This window comes from Acanthochromis polyacanthus, chromosome 17, assembly GCF_021347895.1.
Source record: "Acanthochromis polyacanthus isolate Apoly-LR-REF ecotype Palm Island chromosome 17, KAUST_Apoly_ChrSc, whole genome shotgun sequence".
Classification (NCBI taxonomy): Eukaryota; Metazoa; Chordata; class Actinopteri; family Pomacentridae; genus Acanthochromis; species Acanthochromis polyacanthus.
In genome coordinates, this window is record NC_067129.1 from 27241570 (window position 1) to 27260443 (window position 18874).

The 18874-nt window shown below is 42.1% G+C and overlaps 1 protein-coding gene across 1 annotated transcript in view; it reads right to left on the reverse strand.

Moving 5' to 3' along the window:
• Nucleotides 1–16968, reverse strand: part of camk2a (calcium/calmodulin-dependent protein kinase II alpha) — a 32459-nt gene extending 15491 nt beyond the window's left edge. Inside the window, 3 exon segments of the mRNA XM_051937605.1 lie at nucleotides 6766–6825; nucleotides 12067–12161; nucleotides 16738–16968. Of these exon segments, the coding sequence (XP_051793565.1) occupies nucleotides 6766–6825; nucleotides 12067–12161; nucleotides 16738–16799 (217 nt within the window). The 5' untranslated portion in view covers nucleotides 16800–16968.
• Nucleotides 16969–18874: the final 1906 nt, after the last annotated feature.

Sequence of the window (18874 nt, forward strand, 5' to 3'; positions counted from 1 at the left end):
AATAAAATATTTTGATATCACTTTTACAAAAGGTTGTAACTTGAAAATGGTTAGAGATAAAAGCAAACTCTAAATGAGAAAAATCATCAGTATAACCCAAAGTTTGTGATAGGAGTAAATCCACTCATCTAATTTGCATATTATGACATCACCAGACAGCGGACATATGGATTACATAACTTTATTGATGCTTATTGATCAAGATGGCATTGCTTGGCTCAGAATGTGTCAGATCCCTGTCACCATGATACCCAACAGGCTCATCAAAATGTCTGATCCATTTATGATACTCTTCCTCATCTGTCAAGCAAACCCAGCCATCATCATCATCATTTTGAACGCCACTGCGGCCTCCACCGTTATTATCAGTGCATTTTCTCCCACGGCTTGTACTGCGTCTGCTGCTATTTCCACGGTTTTTTGCACCCCAATCTCCATTAGCAGTGTTTTGACCACCCCTGCTACCCCCACCATGTCCCCTCCTGCCACCCCTGCTACCGACACCATGTCCCCTCCTGCCTAGGGATGATAACTGATAAGAAATTATCGATGTCAATGCCATTATTGATGCCACTTATCGATTCGATTCCTTATTGATTCTCTTATCAATGCAGCATCACAGTGATTACATTCAGCCTTTTCCTTGTTTCTCTTGAAAAAGTGAAGCCATGCCCATGATCGCTTCTTCCGCTCCATGGATTGTTCCCGCTGTGGGCTCTAATCTCGCGACAACTGCACCCACGCAACTGAATACGGCAGGTCTCACGAGGCTTCTTCTTCTTCATTGGTTTTATGATGGTTGGCATCCATCACTTTGGTGCATTACCGCCCCATTCTCACAACGAGGCTAGTGACAGAGTTCAGTTTGGAGAGACAGAACGTTTTTTATTTATTATTTTTTAAAAGAATGACATACGGGCAGCAGTAAATGTCCATAGGTCTGTATTTGCCCACCAGCTCTCTGGGTCCAACGTTTTAATGTATTAGTAACGTGTGTTAACGGTCGTGCGTGGAAGCTAGCCATATCATGCTAGCTCTGAGATGGCAATGAGGGTGGCGTTCAGATGACTGTGGTCTCCAGCAGAGAAAAAGGGGAATCGCAGATGTAGCACAGGTATGTATGTGAAGTGTGGCAGAGGGTAAGTCGTTTTTAGAGTTGTGGTTTGGAGGTTGTTAGTCAGGAAATTGGCTGACAGAAATTGCGACGGCAGGATGAAGTGAAAGCAGTAAGGGCAGTGAAAGTGACGTCAAGGCATCGATAACGGGAACCGGTTCTCAAAACGGCATTCGATTCCGGGAAATCGATCCATTTCTTATCGATGGCATCGAGGAACCGGTTCTCGATTATCATCCCTACTCCTGCCACCCCTGCTACCCCCACCACGTCCCCTCCTGCCACCCCTGCTGCCCCCACCACGTCCCCACCTGCCACCCCTGCTACACCCACTATGTCCCCACCACGTCCCCTCCTACCACCCCTGCTACCCCCACCATGTCCCTTCCTGCCACACAGGACTCAGTGAAGCAAAGCACTACATGAGGCACCATATTTTCAACTGTGGCTTGTTATGTTCAGCAATGTTGCTTGTCGCAATTTTGTGACTTTGGCGCTTAAAGCCTTAAATTGAACTATCGCTGTAGTGTTAGACTCAAACACGGTAGACATTTTTGTGTGTCAAATGGTCACAAATGACAGGAAAATGCAAAGATTTATATATGGTGTAGAGGGTATAGGGTATAAAGTAGAGGGTATAGGGTATAGGGTATAAGGTAGAGAGTATAGGGTATAAGATATAAGGTAGAGAGTATAGGGTATAGGTTAGAGAGTATAGGGTATAAGGTAGAGAGTATAGGGTATAAGGTAGAGAGTATAGGGTATAAGGTAGATAGTAGAGTGTATAGGGTATAAGGTAGAGAGTATAGGGTATAAAGTAGAGGGTAGAGGGTATAAAGTAGAGGGTATAGGGTATAAGGTAGAGGGTATAAGGTAGAGGATAGAGAGTGGAGGGTAAAAATTACAGGACAATACAAAGATTTCTGTCTCGAGGCCGCATAGACTCAGAGGGAACTACTCAGACTGAGAATAATTCGTGAAGATGTCCCTCCATCCTCACAGTTTGGTTGGTTTCTCCTTCAATTGTTTAGGTTATTGATTTTTAGTGTCTAGCAAACAGCTGTTTTTGTTTTCCTCCTTGTTCTACTGTCATCTAATGTGATTGTTAACACTACACAACCAAGTTCCTTAGCTCCAGATTTACTACAAACCGACTACATAAAGACGTAAAATCACCCAAAAACTAAGCAAAACATAATTTTAAGAATAAACGATTACAGGAACAAGTAAAATGACCAAACGATGAAGCAACACAACCACGACAAAAGTTGTAAAATGGGGTTTGTTTCTGCTTTCTTCTTCATCTCTGGTTACTATAGCCGACATGACCAACAGTGCCACCTTCAGGCGACACAACAAGTTTATTAATAGAAACAGAATCACATTCAACATTTCAAACATTTGCTTCCAGTTTGTGTCAGAGATACATGAAACCAAGTCAGGAATAAAAGAGGGGGAGTACTTTATCAGAGATAATTTTACTGTAGTAACGGATCAGAGTACTTGCTGGATGAAGTCTGGGATGTTTGATGAGTTTGACTGAAGGCGTCTGTCTCTGCTCTCTGCATATATTGTATAATACCAGTTTTTATAGCTGAGAAAGAGAAGCTGCTGCCCACACACACACACACACACACACACACACACACACACACACACACACACACACACACACACACACACACACACACACACACACACACACACACACACACACACACACACACACACACACACACACACACACACACACACACTAAATCCCGCTGCTGTACTGCGTAGGAGTGTTTCAAGAGAAAGACCTGATTATTTCTTTCTGAGTGCTTTCACACAGGTACAGCTGTGTGTGTGTGTGTGTGTGTGTGTGTGTGTGTGTAGGAGTATAGATGGTTTTGATGCCTTCACCTATGGACACTGTTGCCTAGCAACACACGCACATACACACACACACAGAGTTATGTAACACTCCTCATATCTGCGGAGCATCACCTGCCCACACAGCGCTCTGATTGGATGGATGGTTCAGCTGCAGTCCCCTGATTGGCTGGCTGGGTCCATGTGAGGTCAGATTTGAACATCTGACTGGTTCTGGCGCCGTTCGGCTCGTCTTCAGGCTGCTGGCTGCTTTCTATCAGACTGTCCTGCTGAGTTGGACTCCAGGTGATCTCGCTGCTTCTCCTCAGCTCAGGGAACGTCTTGATTCGTTTCTCCTTCAGAACATAAAACATTCAGTTCTGATCCGACTGAGAGAATAAAATCCTCCTTTTTGCGGCGCCAGTGTGCAGCTCAGAGTGTCGGTGGGTTTGGAGGCAGCTCACGTTTCTAATAACTCCGATGACAACGGAAACTCTGAGATCTGAACGGGTTTCAGTTTGCCTCTGTCTGATGTACGTAAAACTGTTGAGAACTTAACGGTGTAACGGTACGAAATGAAAAACTAAACCAGAAGAGAAACAGGAAACAGACGCAACGGCTGAACATCTAAAGGTGTGAAAGAAACGTGATCTTTCCTTTAGGATGATAAGTCTCTAACAAGAAGTAGAATTCCGACTTCAGGGTTCTGCCTCTGTGAAGCCAAACAGGTCCCTGTTTGTGGACGGAGATGTACTAAAGGTCGTACTAGAGGATAAATGTAGTACTAGAGGCTAAATGTAGTACAAGAGGCTAAATGTAGTACTACAGGGTAAATGTATTATTAGAGGGTAAATGTATTATTAGAGGGTAAATGTAGTAATAGAGGATAAATGTAGTACTAGAGGGTAAATGTAGTACTAGAGGGTAAATGTAGTACTAGAGGATAAATGTAGTACTACAGGGTAAATGTAGTAGTACAGGGTAAATGTATTATTAGAGGGTAAATGTAGCATTAGAGGATAAATGTAGTACTAGAGGCTAAATGTAGTACTAGAGGATAAATGTAGTACTACAGGGTAAATGTAGTAGTACAGGGTAAATGTAGTAGTACAGGGTAAATGTATTATTAGAGGGTAAATGTAGTAATAGAGGATAAATGTAGTACTAGAGGCTAAATGTAGTACTAGAGGGTAAATGTAGTACTAGAGGGTAAATGTAGTAGTACAGGGTAAATGTATTATTAGAGGGTAAATGTAGTAATAGAGGATAAATGTAGTAATAGAGGGTAAATGTAGTACTAGATGGTAAATGTAGTAGTACAGGGTAAATGTAGTATTAGATGGTAAATGTAGTAATAGAGGATAAATGTAGTACTAGATGGTAGGATGTGGTGTAGGAGCTGACCTGTAGGAGCTGACCTGTAGGAGCTGACCTGTAGGAGCTGACCTGTAGGAGCTCACCTGTAGGAGCTCACCTGTAGGAGCTGACCTGTAGGAGCTGACCTGTAGGAGCTCACCTGTAGGAGCTGACCTGTAGGAGCTCACCTGTAGGAGCTCACCTGTAGGAGCTGACCTGTAGGAGCTGACCTGTAGGAGCTCACCTGTAGGAGCTCACCTGTAGGAGCTCACCTGTAGGAGCTGACCTGTAGGAGCTCACCTGTAGGAGCTCACCTGTAGGAGCTCACCTGTAGGAGCTCACCTGTAGGAGCTCACCTGTATTGAGGTTCTGAGTAAAGCAGTTGACACAAATTCTTCTCTAATCAGTGATGATGTTCAGCATCCAGAAGTCCTGGTGATCACATTGAAGTGTAGTGATGTTTGTGTGTCTGTCAGACTATAAACCTCTGGATGTAGAATGTAGATTAATGCATTTATTATTAATTAATAATTAACTATAAACCTTTGGATGTAGAATGCAGGTTCGTGTATTTTAGTCATGTTAATAATAAAACTATATTCATGCTGCTGTAAACAGTCCCCTGATCTTTTTCTGAAAAGTTTTAGTGGATCCACTGATAGAACTGAGAATGAGACGGTTCAGTTCATCACAAACTACAGCTGTCAATAGATCAGAGGCTCTATAACATTAGGAAAAGATGTATAACCATCTTACAAACATGAATATATATATATATATATATATATATATACAGTAAGTGTTTTAATATAAAATGTGAACATGCAAGGCTGTGTTATTATATCAGTTCCATTTGGTTGTTTTTCACGGTAAAAATAACCAGAGCAGATGAACGAGGCGGTGACGTCATCAAGTATTCTGGTGTTCCAACTGCTCTTTAGCCTCGGTGCGTTCTCACCAAGTACGTGAGTACAGACTTGTCTATTTGGACTTGAGAAACGGCCTCAGACTACAGTTTATGTTAAAGCAGAGATCATTGTGGGAGTTTAGCAGCAACAGGCACCATGGAAAAGACTCCTGAGGAGGTTCATGATCTCCAACCAGATGTCAGGCTTTAAGAAGAAGAACTGGACCAATAATTAGTAATTCAGTCATCAAATGGAGAAAATAACCAAATAGTTGACCAGTGGTTCCAGTTACTAGCCATCATCACCACCACCATCATCATCACCATCTTTACCACCATCATCACATCCTCGTCTTCCTCATCATCATCACCATCATCATCACCATCATCACCACAATCATCATCATCATTGTCGTAATTGTAGATGTAGTAGTAGTAATAGTCGATGTAGTAGAAGTTGTAGTAATAGTAGATGCAGTAGTAATAGTAGATGTAATAGTAATAGTAGATATAGCAGTAATAGTAGATGCAGTAGTAATAGTAGATGTAATAGTAATAGTAGATATAGTAGATATAGCAGTAATAGTAGATGCAGTCAAAGTAATAGTAACAGTAGATGCAGTAGGAGCAGTAGTAGTAAATGTAGTAGAAGTAGCAGTAGTAGTAGATGTAGTAGTAGTAATAGATGTAGTAGGAGTAATACATGTAGTAGTAGTAGTAGTATTAGTAGATGTAGTAGTAGTAGTAGTAGTAGTAGATGTAGTAGTAATAGTAGCTGTAGTAGTAATATTAGATGTTGTAGTAGTAGATGTAGTAGATATTGCAGTAATAGTAGATATAGCAGATGTCGTAGTAATACTAGATGTAGTAGGAGCAGTAGAAGCAGTAGCCCTTGTTTTCTGACTCTTGTTTTTGATCTTTTTACTGTTCTGTTTTTCTTTTAATAATTGCCCTTGTTTTCTAACTTCTGTTTTTGATTCTTTTACTGTTCTGACCTTTTTTTAATGATTTCATAAATGTTTTCTTTTGTTTTTCTTTTAATAATTGTCATCTTCTGTCTTAATGTCTTTGTAAAGCACTTTGAATCGCCTCATTGTTGAAATGTGCTATAGAAATAAATTTGCCTTGCCTTGCCTAGTAGATGTAGTAGAAGTAGTAGTATTAGTAGATGTAGTAGTAATAAGAGATGTAGTAGAAGTAGTAATAGTTGATGTAGTAGAAGTGGTAGTAAGAGTCGATGTAGTAGTAGTAGATGTAGTAGTAATAGTAGATGTAGTGGTGGTAGTAGATGTAGCAGATGTAGTATTAATAGTAGATGTAGTGGTGGTAGTAGATGTAGCAGATGTAGTATTAATAGTAGATGTAGTAGAAGTAGTAGTAATTGTAAATCTAGTATTAGCAACACTAATACTAGTTGTAGTAGAAGTACTAGTCACAACAGTAGCTGTACTTGTCATAGAGGCAGTAAAGGAGTAGCAGCAGGTACAGTAGCCTGAGCAGCAGCAGTATTTGCAGTACATGCAGTATTACTCACCGATGTTGGGGTGTTTCAGCAGTCGACAGATTCGAGCTTCACGGTCCAACTTTTGATGATCTGCCAACAGACAGAGAGATTACCAATCAGAGATATTGATCAGTTATTGACAGGGTCTAAACTCTGCCTTCTGACTGGACATCTCAGCTGCCAATCAGCAGGTCACTGAACAGTTCCTGAGGTCATACAGGTGAACCAGGTGTCTCCGTTACCTAGAACCAGAATCTGAAGAACTAAAGTCTAGATCAAAGTGATGACCTGAAGGTGGACCAGAGCTGCTGGTGTTTCAGCTCCATGAAAAGTCAAACCTCAGAACATTCTTCTTCACAGCAGTAATCCACAGATGTTCCATCACCAGCACAGATGGAGGCTCCATTCATTCTGTGGATGTTTAACTGTTGACAACTCTGAAAATATTCTATCACAAAAAACAGTTTGATGGTTCTGGATCACCTCCAAAAATAATAAAAATAGAAGAACATGAAATAAACTGACAATTAGAACCTGTTAGCTCTAAACCTACATTTACCCTCTAATACTACATTTACCATCTAGTACTACATTTACCTTCTAATACTACATTTACCCTCTAATACTACATTTACCATCTAGTACTACATTTACCTTCTAATACTACATTTACCATCTAATACTACATTTACCCTCTAATACTACATTTACCATCTAATACTACATTTACCATCTAGTACTACATTTACCATCTAATACTACATTTACCCTCTAATACTACATTTACCCTCTAATACTACATTTACCATCTAATACTACATTTACCTTCTAATACTACATTTACCTTCTAACACTACATTTACCATCTAGTAATACATTTACCCTCTAATACTACATTTACCATCTAGTACTACATTTACTTAGCCTAGCCGCGCTAGACAACCCACGGCAATGAATTTAATTCTCTGCCAGGGTGGGTCTAGTTACCCTCCATAAGGCTCGAGGCTGGATTCTCCTAAAACTGGCCGGACCAATCACCATGAAGTGTAGAGTCAGAAGGCGGGCGTAACTAAGAGACGACAGAGGAGCGACGATTCTGACAGAAACAACCGGCGCACAATAAACAGTTATCTTTGGACTCGGCTTTGGCCACAGCCCTTAAAGATTTGAAGCTAAAATTCAACTTGAAAGATAAACAAAGGACGGCACTGAAGTGTTTCATTGAGAAGAAAGACGTATTTGGACTTATGCCGACGGGATATGGCAAATCCTTAGCCCTTTAAGCTTCAGTCAATTCCAGCCGTTTTCAGTACAAAAAATCGCTAATATTCTATTTTTAAATAAAAAAAATTACGAAAAATACGGGGAATATTGGACGCGCATCGGGAGGTGCATTTCCTTGAAAACGACCGATTCGGGGATTTTATACCGACTTCAGGACATGTTTTGGATAAAATAGTTTACTGGCTTGTGTCGTCTGGATGTAAAAGGTTGGATTATGGCCGTTTTTTGTGGAATCTTTTTTTTGTGTGTAATAATAAACCCGGAAATGTGAGTCGCGCTGTGTGCTTTGAAGCCGTGTATAGAGAACGGATGGATGAATATTCGTTTTTGTCGGACAAATGTGTTTTTCTCACCCGCTGTGGTAATCACATCTGAAAGTGGTTTATACCGGCGGATTCATGAGAATCTAAGCTTTCCATCGGCGTATAGTGTTTGTATAATCGCGTTTGCACCCGTCGGACATTCTTGAAATTCCTATGCAAATTAGTAGGTGTACCGCCGGCGGTACACTGAAGCTTAAAGGGTTAATATACCAGTTGGCTCCGCTGGTTGGGAAGCTAATGGGACTTAGCCACAATCCGCCGGTGCTCTAGGAACTCTGTCAGCCTATTCGTTGCGCTGATTGGTTGTATACCTACCCAGTTGCTGCAGAGGGATTTGATAGACAACCTTTTAGCCCACCTCCCTCCCTGTCGAGAGTTCCTAGACCCTTGTGCCTTCAGAACATGGGTCTAGCGCGGCTAGGCTAGCATTTACCATCTAGTACTACATTTACCCTCTAATACTACATTTATCCTCTAATACTACATTTACCCTCTACTAGTGGAGGTTGTGTGGAGGTTCTGTGGAGGTTCTGTGCAGGTTCTGTGCAGGTTCTGCAGAGGTTGTGCGGAGGTTGTGTGGAGGTTCTGTGGAGGTTCTGTGGAGGTTCTGTGGAGGTTCTGTGCAGGAAGCTTTCCAATTGAGCAGCAGCTCTGAAGCTCCAAACAAAGACTGGCAGCCGAAGCGACGGGAGGAAACCAAAGCCAGGAATGAAAGCAGCGTGTGAACATTTGTTTAATCAGTCTGAGGAGCTCCTTTTCTGAGAGAATCTCCTCATTTTTCCTTCAGTCAGACCCAAACCACAGAACCGTCTCAGATCAAACCCAGGAACAGAGCAGCAGATGTTTGTGTTTGAACTCACCGCTCTTATTTGATTTAGAATCAGGATTTATTTTTAAAACGTCTCCCTGTCATCCTGTTTCATCGTGTTGCAGTTATGCATTTCATTTAATTCTTTTTGCTTCTGTGATTGTTTTTACATTTTTAAAAATCATTTTTGTGAGTTTAGTAGTTCATTTTTTATTATTTATTGTTGAATTACAGGGAGTCCTCGACTGACGTCAGAGTTCTGTTTCTACGGATCGATTTAAGTCGATCCACAGAAACAGAACTCTGACATAAGCTCTGCCATCAGCAGAGTCTGACTTACGCTGGGAGCCACAATGAAGGTAAAAAGTTAGTGAATGTAGAACAATCCAGGTGGAGTACAACCGGAGAATGGAAACAAAGCTGTCTGATAGTGCTGCAGGATGACGTATTCATCCGCTCACAAACTAGTTCCACATAACCACTTCTGATGTAACGATGAAACGCCGTATGACGTAAACTGAGGACCGCTTCTACAGCTTCACTGAATACTAACACGTTAAAATATCAATAATCTGAATATTAACACATTAAAATACTGATTGTTATCAGTAGTAGTATTATCAGTAGCATTACCAGCAGGATTATCAATAGTTGTATTACCAGTAGTAGTATTATCAGCAGTGTTATCGTCTGAATATTAACACATTAAAATGTCAATAATCTGAACATTAATACGTGAAAAAAACAACATTCTTCTTTGTCAACTTTTCAGGGTGTTGCTAAGCAACCAAAGGAAATCTAAAAACCAGAAAAGTGAAAAATAAAAAATGAGGAAGAGGAGGAGGAAGATCAGGAGGAGGAAGAGGAGGAGGAGGAGGGAGAGAAAGAGGAGGAGGAAGAGGAGGAAGAGGATAAAGAGGAGGAAGAGGAGGAAGAGAAGGAAGAGGAGGAAGAGGATAAAGAGGAGGAGGAAGAGGATAAAGAGGAGGATAAAGAGGAAGAGGAGGAGGAAGAGGAGGAAGAGGATAAAGAGGAGGAAGAGGAGGAGGAAGAGGAGGAAGAGGAGGAAGAGGAGGAGGAAGAGGAGGAGGAAAAGGAGGAGGAAAAGGAGGAAGAGGAGGAGGAAGAGGAGGAGGAAAAGGAGGAAGAGGAAGACTCTCAGGTTCTTCTCATTGTACTGTTTTAGGTTCTATCATGATTTAGAACTTCACCCATCCTGATCCTCCAGAACCAGATCAGCCCTGACCGTCTAGAACCAGATCAGCCCTGACCTTCTAGAACCAGATCAGCCCTGACCGTCTAGAACCAGATCAGCCCTGACCGTCTACAACCAGATCAGCCCTGACCTTCTAGAACCAGATCAGCCCTGACCGTCTAGAACCAGATCAGCCCTGACCGTCTAGAACCAGATCAGCCCTGACCGTCTACAACCAGATCAGCCCTGACCTTCTAGAACCAGATCAGTCCTGACCGTCTAGAACCAGATCAGCCCTGACCCTCTAGAACCAGATCAGTCCTGATCCTCTAGAACCAGATCAGTCCTGATCCTCTAGAACCAGATCAGCCCTGACCTTCTAGAACCAGATCAGCCCTGACCTTCTAGAACCAGATCAGCCCTGACCGTCAAGAACCAGATCAGCCCTGACCGTCTAGAACCAGATCAGTCCTGACCTTCTAGAACCAGATCAGTCCTGATCCTCTAGAACCAGATCAGCCCTGACCTTCTAGAACCAGATCAGTCCTGATCCTCTAGAACCAGATCAGCCCTGACCTTCTAGAACCAGATCAGTCCTGACCTTGTAGAACCAGATCAGTCCTGATCCTCTAGAACCAGATCAGTCCTGATCCTCTAGAACCAGATCAGTCCTGACCGTCTAGAACCAGATCAGCCCTGACCTTCTAGAACCAGATCAGTCCTGATCCTCTAGAACCAGATCAGCCCTGACCTTCTAGAACCAGATCAGTCCTGATCCTCTAGAACCAGATCAGTCCTGACCTTGTAGAACCAGATCAGTCCTGATCCTCTAGAACCAGATCAGTCCTGATCCTCTAGAACCAGATCAGCCCTGACCTTCTAGAACCAAATCAGCCCTGACCGTCTAGAACCAGATCAGTCCTGATCCTCTAGAACCAGATCAGCCCTGACCGTCTAGAACCAAATCAGCCCTGACCGTCTAGAACCAGATCAGTCCTGATCCTCTAGAACCAGATCAGTCCTGATCCTCTAGAACCAGATCAGCCCTGACCTTCTAGAACCAGGTCAGTCCTGATCCTCTAGAACCAGATCAGCCCTGACCGTCAAGAACCAGATCAGCCCTGACCTTCTAGAACCAGATCAGTCCTGATCCTCTAGAACCAGATCAGTCCTGATCCTCTAGAACCAGATCAGTCCTGATCCTCTAGAACCAGATCAGCCCTGACCTTCTAGAACCAGATCAGTCCTGATCCTCTAGAACCAGATCAGTCCTGACCCTCTAGAACCAGATCAGTCCTGACCCTCTAGAACCAGATCAGCCCTGACCCTCTAGAACCAGATCAGCCCTGACCCTCTAGAACCAGATCAGCCCTGACCTCTAGAACCAGATCAGCCCTGACCTTATAGAACCAGATCAGCCCTGATCCTCTAGAACCAGATCAGTCCTGATCCTCTAGAACCAGATCAGTTCCTGACCGGGTTCTGATCCTTCTGTTGTTCTAAGGAGCCGTAAACACAGCAGTTTAACACCAGAACACAGAACCCAACAATCTACTGAAGGAACCACCAGACAGAAGAGACCAGAACCTACAGTTCTGTCAGTCAGGAACCATTCCACTCTCAGAACCTGATTCAGAACCAGCATGAGGACCGGTTCTGGTACAGATGTGGTAAAAGTCTCAGGAGAACATGTGCTGCTGCAGGTGGAACCAGGTTCTTACCTCGAGCAGAAAGTTTCTTGGTGTTGATGATCTTAGCGGCGTACTCCTGACCCGACAGAACCTTTACGCAGCGCCGCACCACGGAGAACGCTCCCCTGGAAACACAATGGCAGGAACCAATCAGAAAACAATGTCACGTTCTAACTAGATCCTTTTATGTTCTAATTAGATCTTGTTGTCATTTTGACCAGACATTTAAGTCCAATTTAAATCGTTTTCATGTTCCAACAAAACATTTTCCACATTCTACTGATAATACTACTGATAATATTACTGATAATACTATTACTGATAATATTACTGATAATACTATTACTGATAATATTACTGATAATACTATTACTGATAATACTATTACTGATAATATTGCCTCCATCTAACCCTGTCTGCTGCATCCTCTTCTCTCACACCAACTACCTTCATGTCCTCTTTAACCACATCCATAAACCTCCTCTTTGGTCTTCCTCTAGGCCTCCTGCCTGGCAGTGGGAAACTCAGCATCCTTCTACCAATAGATTCACTCTCTCTCCTCTGGACATGTCTGAACCATCTCAGTCTGTCCTCTCTGACTTTATCTCCAAAGCCTCTAACATGTGCTGTCCCTCTGATGCACTCATTCCTGATCCTATCCATCCTGGTCACTCCCAAAGAGAACCTCAGCATCTTCAGTTCTGCTACCTCCAGCTCTGCCTCCTGTCTTTTCCTCAGGGACACTGTCTCCAGACCAAACAACATGGCCGGTCTTACCACAGTTTTGTAAACCTTTCCTTTCAGCTAAAATGAAAGGAAAAGAAGACTACTGATAATAGTACTGATACTACTACTGATAATACTATTACTGATAATACTACTGATAATAAAACAACTGATAAAATTACTGATAATACCATTACTGAAAATATTATTACTAATAATTTTACTACTGATAGTACTACTGACAATACTATTTTTGATAATACTACTGATAATACTACTACTGATGCTAGTACTACCGATAATACTAAAGATAATGCTACGACTGATAATAGTGCTACTGATAATACTATTGAGAATACTACTATTGATAATTCTACTGATACTACTACTCAGGGGTGAAAGTAATTTTAAATTCTTGCCGGTACTATCACCAAAACCCTCGTCTCGCGCTAACTTCATGCATTTTAAAATAGCAAAGTTAAAAGGAAAACAAATAAAAACAAATTAATATTTTACTGTCGGCCAACGGAATAGGTAGGAATTAATAACACTTGAAAATACGGTAAACTTTTTGCTTTAATTGAAACACTGATAAACATCCAGAATACAGGCTCTAAGAACAGACATGAGGTCACGAGCAAACACTCAGAATGGAACTAAACATCAAAACTCATCACCTAAAAGATTTGCACAGAGGCCTAAAGTAGTTATAGTAGTAGTTAGTTTCTGAGTTTCTTTGATAACCCTTCTTCAGTGTCCCTGTCTTTTCTTTTAATCACAGAGGGTATTTTCCTCGCATTATTACTTTGACAAAATATTTTTGACTGTTTTGTAGTGCTTCTGTTTTTATTTAAAATATGCATCTGTCGATGATAACCGCTGTAAATCCAGTTTAAAGTTTTTTCACAAGAACGTGTGGAGTTTCAGGTGTAATTTACTGCTCGCCCCGTACTGGCGCAGACGGTGCTTGTTGACGTCTATTGATGAGTTGTAGGAAATGTCCCAGTGCAATAAATCAAGAGCACCTACTTGCTATTGGCTGCTATTGGCCATAGCAGTCGCTTTGTTACGGAAAGTAAACACACATGCACACTCATGTACTGCTGAGTGAACGGTCGATAGCAGGCAGCCGGGCGGTGTACGCATAGATACCGGTGGAAGAGCGGCATACCCATAGATACCGGTGGAAGAGCGGCATACCCATAGATACCGGTGGAAGAGCGGCATACCCATAGATACCGGTGGAAGAGCGGCGTACCCATAGATACCGGTGGAAGAGCGGCGTACCCATAGATACCGGTGGAAGAGCGGCGTACCCATAGATACCGGTGGAAGAGCGGCATACCCATAGATACCGGTGGAAGAGCGGCGTACCCATAGATACCGGTGGAAGAGCGGCATACCCATAGATACCGGTGGAAGAGCGGCGTACCCATAGATACCGGTGGAAGAGCGGCATACCCATAGATACCGGTGGAAGAGCGGCGTACCCATAGATACCGGTGGAAGAGCGGCGTACCCATAGATACCGGTGGAAGAGCGGCGTACCCATAGATACCGGTGGAAGAGTGGCGTACGCGTAGATACCGGTGGAAGAGCAGCGTACCACCACCGGGTCTTTTCCCAGTACACAGTACCGGACCGTACTGGCTTACTTTCACCCCTGCTACCACTACTGATAATAATACTGATAATACTATTGATAATACTACTACCAATAATGGTACTGAAAATACTACTGATAATATTACTGACTGATTACTGTACTACAGGTGCGGTAGTACAGACATAGTACTGTAGTACTGCGTATAGATGCTGTACTCCAGGTGTGGTACGACAGATGAAGTACTACAGATGTGGGAGTGTCAACATTGTACTACAGGTGTGGTCGTGAGGGTGCGATGATGTCACAGTGATGACATCAGGCTGGAGAAAAGACAGACCAGGTGCATTCTGGGAAATGCAGGTCAGGGAGCAAGAGTTGGATTGGATCAGATTTTAATCTGCTGGTAATGAATGAGCTGCCGATCAATAACGTTCTGCTGATAATCAATGAGTTGATCGATAACGTTCTGCTGATAAGCAAGAAACCGATCGATAACAGAGGATTTAGGCATTGAGCTGATAATTGATCAGGTTTTAATCCTCCTGTTAAAGAATGACCTGATCAATAACGTTCTGCTGATAGTCAATGATTGATCAATAACGTCCTGCTGATAATCAATAAACCGATCGATAACGGAGGATTTAGGCGTTGAGCTGCTGGTTTTCAGGCTGAAGTAAAGTGTAGAGTTTGTGCAGAAAGCTGTCGGTGTTTCTTATGAAAGCTGCATTCTGCCACCCACAACGTTATGTAACGGACCTGGCAGCATGAGTGTGTGCTAAGGCTGCTGCCTCTGTGTGTCTTACAGTCTGTGTGTGTGTGTGTGTGTCTGTGTGTGTGTGTTACAGTGTGTTACAGTGTATTAGTGTGTGTGTATTAGTGTGTTGTTGTTTGTTGCAGTGTGTGTGTGTGTTACAGTGTGTCAGTGTGTGTATTATTGTGTAGTTGTGTGTTGCTGTGTGTGTAGCTGTGTGTTGTTGTGTGTGGGCAGTGAGTGGGACGAGGTCAGGAAGGTTCCTCTCTCGTCCTCCATCGATGCGTTTCATCCCGATCAGCGACAGAATCAATAATCACCCGATAAAGGCTGATGCTTGTGATCAATAATTACTGATTATTCATTGCTAATTATTAATTAATCATCACTGCAGCGTTGGTGAGTCTAAAAGAGCAGAAAATATCCACAGATTCACAGAAAGAAACGCTAAAAGCATAAAAAGCTGCTGGACTGAAACTGGAATCAAAATGAAATATTTAGAAATGATGTCAGAATTATCAGCTGGAAGAAGTCTGTTCAGAACGATGCAACTCATAACAATAATTATTAATTATAATTAAAATATGACGACCTTCTCCTGTGTGACACTAGCATGATAATACTACATCAAACATGACAATCATTCTAATAAATATTAATATAAAGATGGTGTCATATGCTGGTAGGATTTGTTAAGATTGAAAAAATAATTATATCTAAAGTTTTAAAATATTGAACAGAGAGGAGTAGCTAATTATATTAAAAATAAAATATGCTGTAATTACTACAGCAAAAGGAAAACTTAAATATTTAAGTATTTAATGTACAAGATAAAATAATTAGAATATAAAAAAATGTACCAATACAAAAAACTATATTTTAAAAATAATAATAATTTATATATTCAAACTAATTTATAACAATAATAATAATAATAATAATAATAATAATAATAGGAGTGCAAAATAAAAATAGAATCTATAATATATATATATAATAATTGAATAAATAAAAATAAAAGTAAATAACATAAAATAAATTTACTAACACATAAAAATCTACATTTGAAAATAATAATAACAATAAAAATAATAATAATTAGAATATAAAAATGAATATAACATAGTGTGTAATATGAATATAAATAATAACTAAATAAATAACAATAAAATCAAACAATATAAAATTAACTTATCAATGCATAAAAACTTACATTTCAATAATTACAATTTTATAATAATAAGAATATAAAAGTAGTAAAATTTTATTAAATATAAATAATATAAAATAAATTTACTTATACACAAAAACCTACATTTTATAACAATAATAATAATAATATAAAATAAATATAATATAGAATACTCTAAATCAAAATAATAAATAACGAAATAATAATTAAGAACAATGAAAATAAATACATTTATTAATAGAAATGACATGATTTAAATAAAAATGAACAATAATTAATAAATAATATTCTAAATAAATATACTGTTGCATGAATTAGGTCTTTGTTAAACCAAACGCTGCGTAATAAAAATAATTTATACTTTAATGATATTTAATGAACCAGGTCCTGGACTCTGAGGAGGAGGAGGATGAAGATGACACTCACTTGCCCAGCTCCTCGTACAGCTGATACTCTTCGGTGAATCGAGTGCAGATGACCGTTGCCATGGCGACCCGGCGGGGCGAGGGTCAGGGCTCCTGCCGAGGATGATGATGATGGTGGCGGAGGTGATGAAGGCCGCGGGTCGGTGGGAGCGGAGGAAGAGGAGGAGGCGGAGGATGAAGGAGCAGCAGAGTCTCCGTCTCTCTGAGCATCTGAGGACCGCTGGAGCTGTGTGACGGAGACAGCTGCTGGCCCCGCCCACAGTCTGCCCCCACAGCCAATCACAGCCTGGGACACACACACATACACACACACACACACACACATACACACGCACACACAGACAGCGTCACCATGGTAACTGCATCCACCGTCTGAGCAGAGAGAAGAGAGCCACTGAGAGGAGTACTTCACAGAATACTACTAGTACTACAGAGAATACTGCAAGTACTACACAGAATACTACTAGTACTACAGAAAATACTACTAGTACTACAGAAAATACTACTAGTACTACAGAGAATACTGCAAGTACTACAGAGAATATTGCAAGTAATACACAGAATACTACATCTATCTATCTAAGTGGACCCTCTTCAGAGCCCAGAAGTCCTGCTGGGTGCTGTTGTCCATCCAGGTTGTGATCCTCCCATCCAGGGGCAGGTGTAGAAGTTCCTGAGCACCTTGAGAGGGAACTTGAAGTCCCTCAGAGACACTGAGGAGCTTTCTTCACCAGGGTGCTGATGAGACGTCAGGTTCTGGAGATGTTAGCATCCAGGTACTTGAAGCCACATCAGCTTCTTGGTCTCCTGACGTTCGGGAGGAGGCTGTTGTCTCTGCACCTGTCCTCCAGGTGGATGATCTCCTTCAGATAGTCCTCCTGGTTGTTGTTGGAGATCAGATCCAGTACTGCTGTAATGATGTGGACAGACAGTGAGTCCAGCAGAGGGCTCAGCACACAGCCCTGGGGGTGCCGCTGTTCAGGTGAGGGAGACAGGTGTTTTCCTACTAGAACCACCTGTGGTCTGCTGGTCAGAAAGCTGTAGATCCATCTGCACAGGGAGGAGGTGAGTCCAAGGTTCTGCAGCTTGTTGACCAGTCTGGAGGAGATGATGTTGTTGAACGCTGACCCCTTCCTAGTGTCCAGGTGGGTCAGGGCTCTCCCATGTCACTGGCCCGATAAGGTCCCATGTCTCCGGTAAGGTCCCATGTCTCCGGCCCGGTAAGGTAAGGTCCCATGTCTCTGGTGGTGAGTCCCGTGTCTCTGGTGGTGAGTCCCATGTTGTAGGCGGTGAGTCCTGTGTTGTAGGTGATGAGTCCCGTGTTGTAGGTGGCGGTGTGGGACTTCAGAGCATCTAAAGCGGATGACTTTATTCATCCACGGCTTCTGGTTGGGAAACTCCCTGATGGTTCCTCTGGGGATAGTGTCCTCCACCAGCTTCCCACTAAATCCCACAACTGTCTCCGTAAACACGCTCATGTCATCACCAGAGCTGGAACATTTCCCTGTCCGCTGTCTCCAAGGCATCCTGCAAGGCGGCCTCTGATTGGTCAGACCAACACATCACTTCTCTCTCTACCGGCTATCAGCTGCTGCTTGTACCTGGACAGCAGGAGGATGGAGGTGTGCTCTGACCTGCCCAATGGTGGTTAGGGTCGTCTCTGAAGGGAGAATAACAGTGGTCCATCCTCTGGTGGTGAAGTTCCAGCATCACCTTCCTCAGGTTGGTGCGTTTGAAATCCTCGGCAAAGATGAGGGCAGCTTCCTGGTGGTTAGTCTGGTAGCTGCAGTAGGTCTAGATGGTGGTGTTCATCGATGTCTACATGTTCATAGAGGTCTAGATGTTCATAGAAGTCTAGATGTTGGTGTTCATGGAGGTCTAGATGTTCATAGAGGTCTAGATGTCCATAGAGATCTTGGTGTTCATAGAGGTCTTGGTGTTCATGGAGGTCTAGATGTTCATAGAGGTCTAGATGTCCATAGAGATCTTGGTGTTCATAGAGGTCTAGGTGTTCACAGAGGTCTAGATGTTGGTCTTCATAGAGATCTAGATGTTGGTGATAGATGAGCAGAGCTACCAGATGCTTCATGTTGTCTTCATGTTTCATTCAGCAACACATGAGGCTGATTTTACTGAAT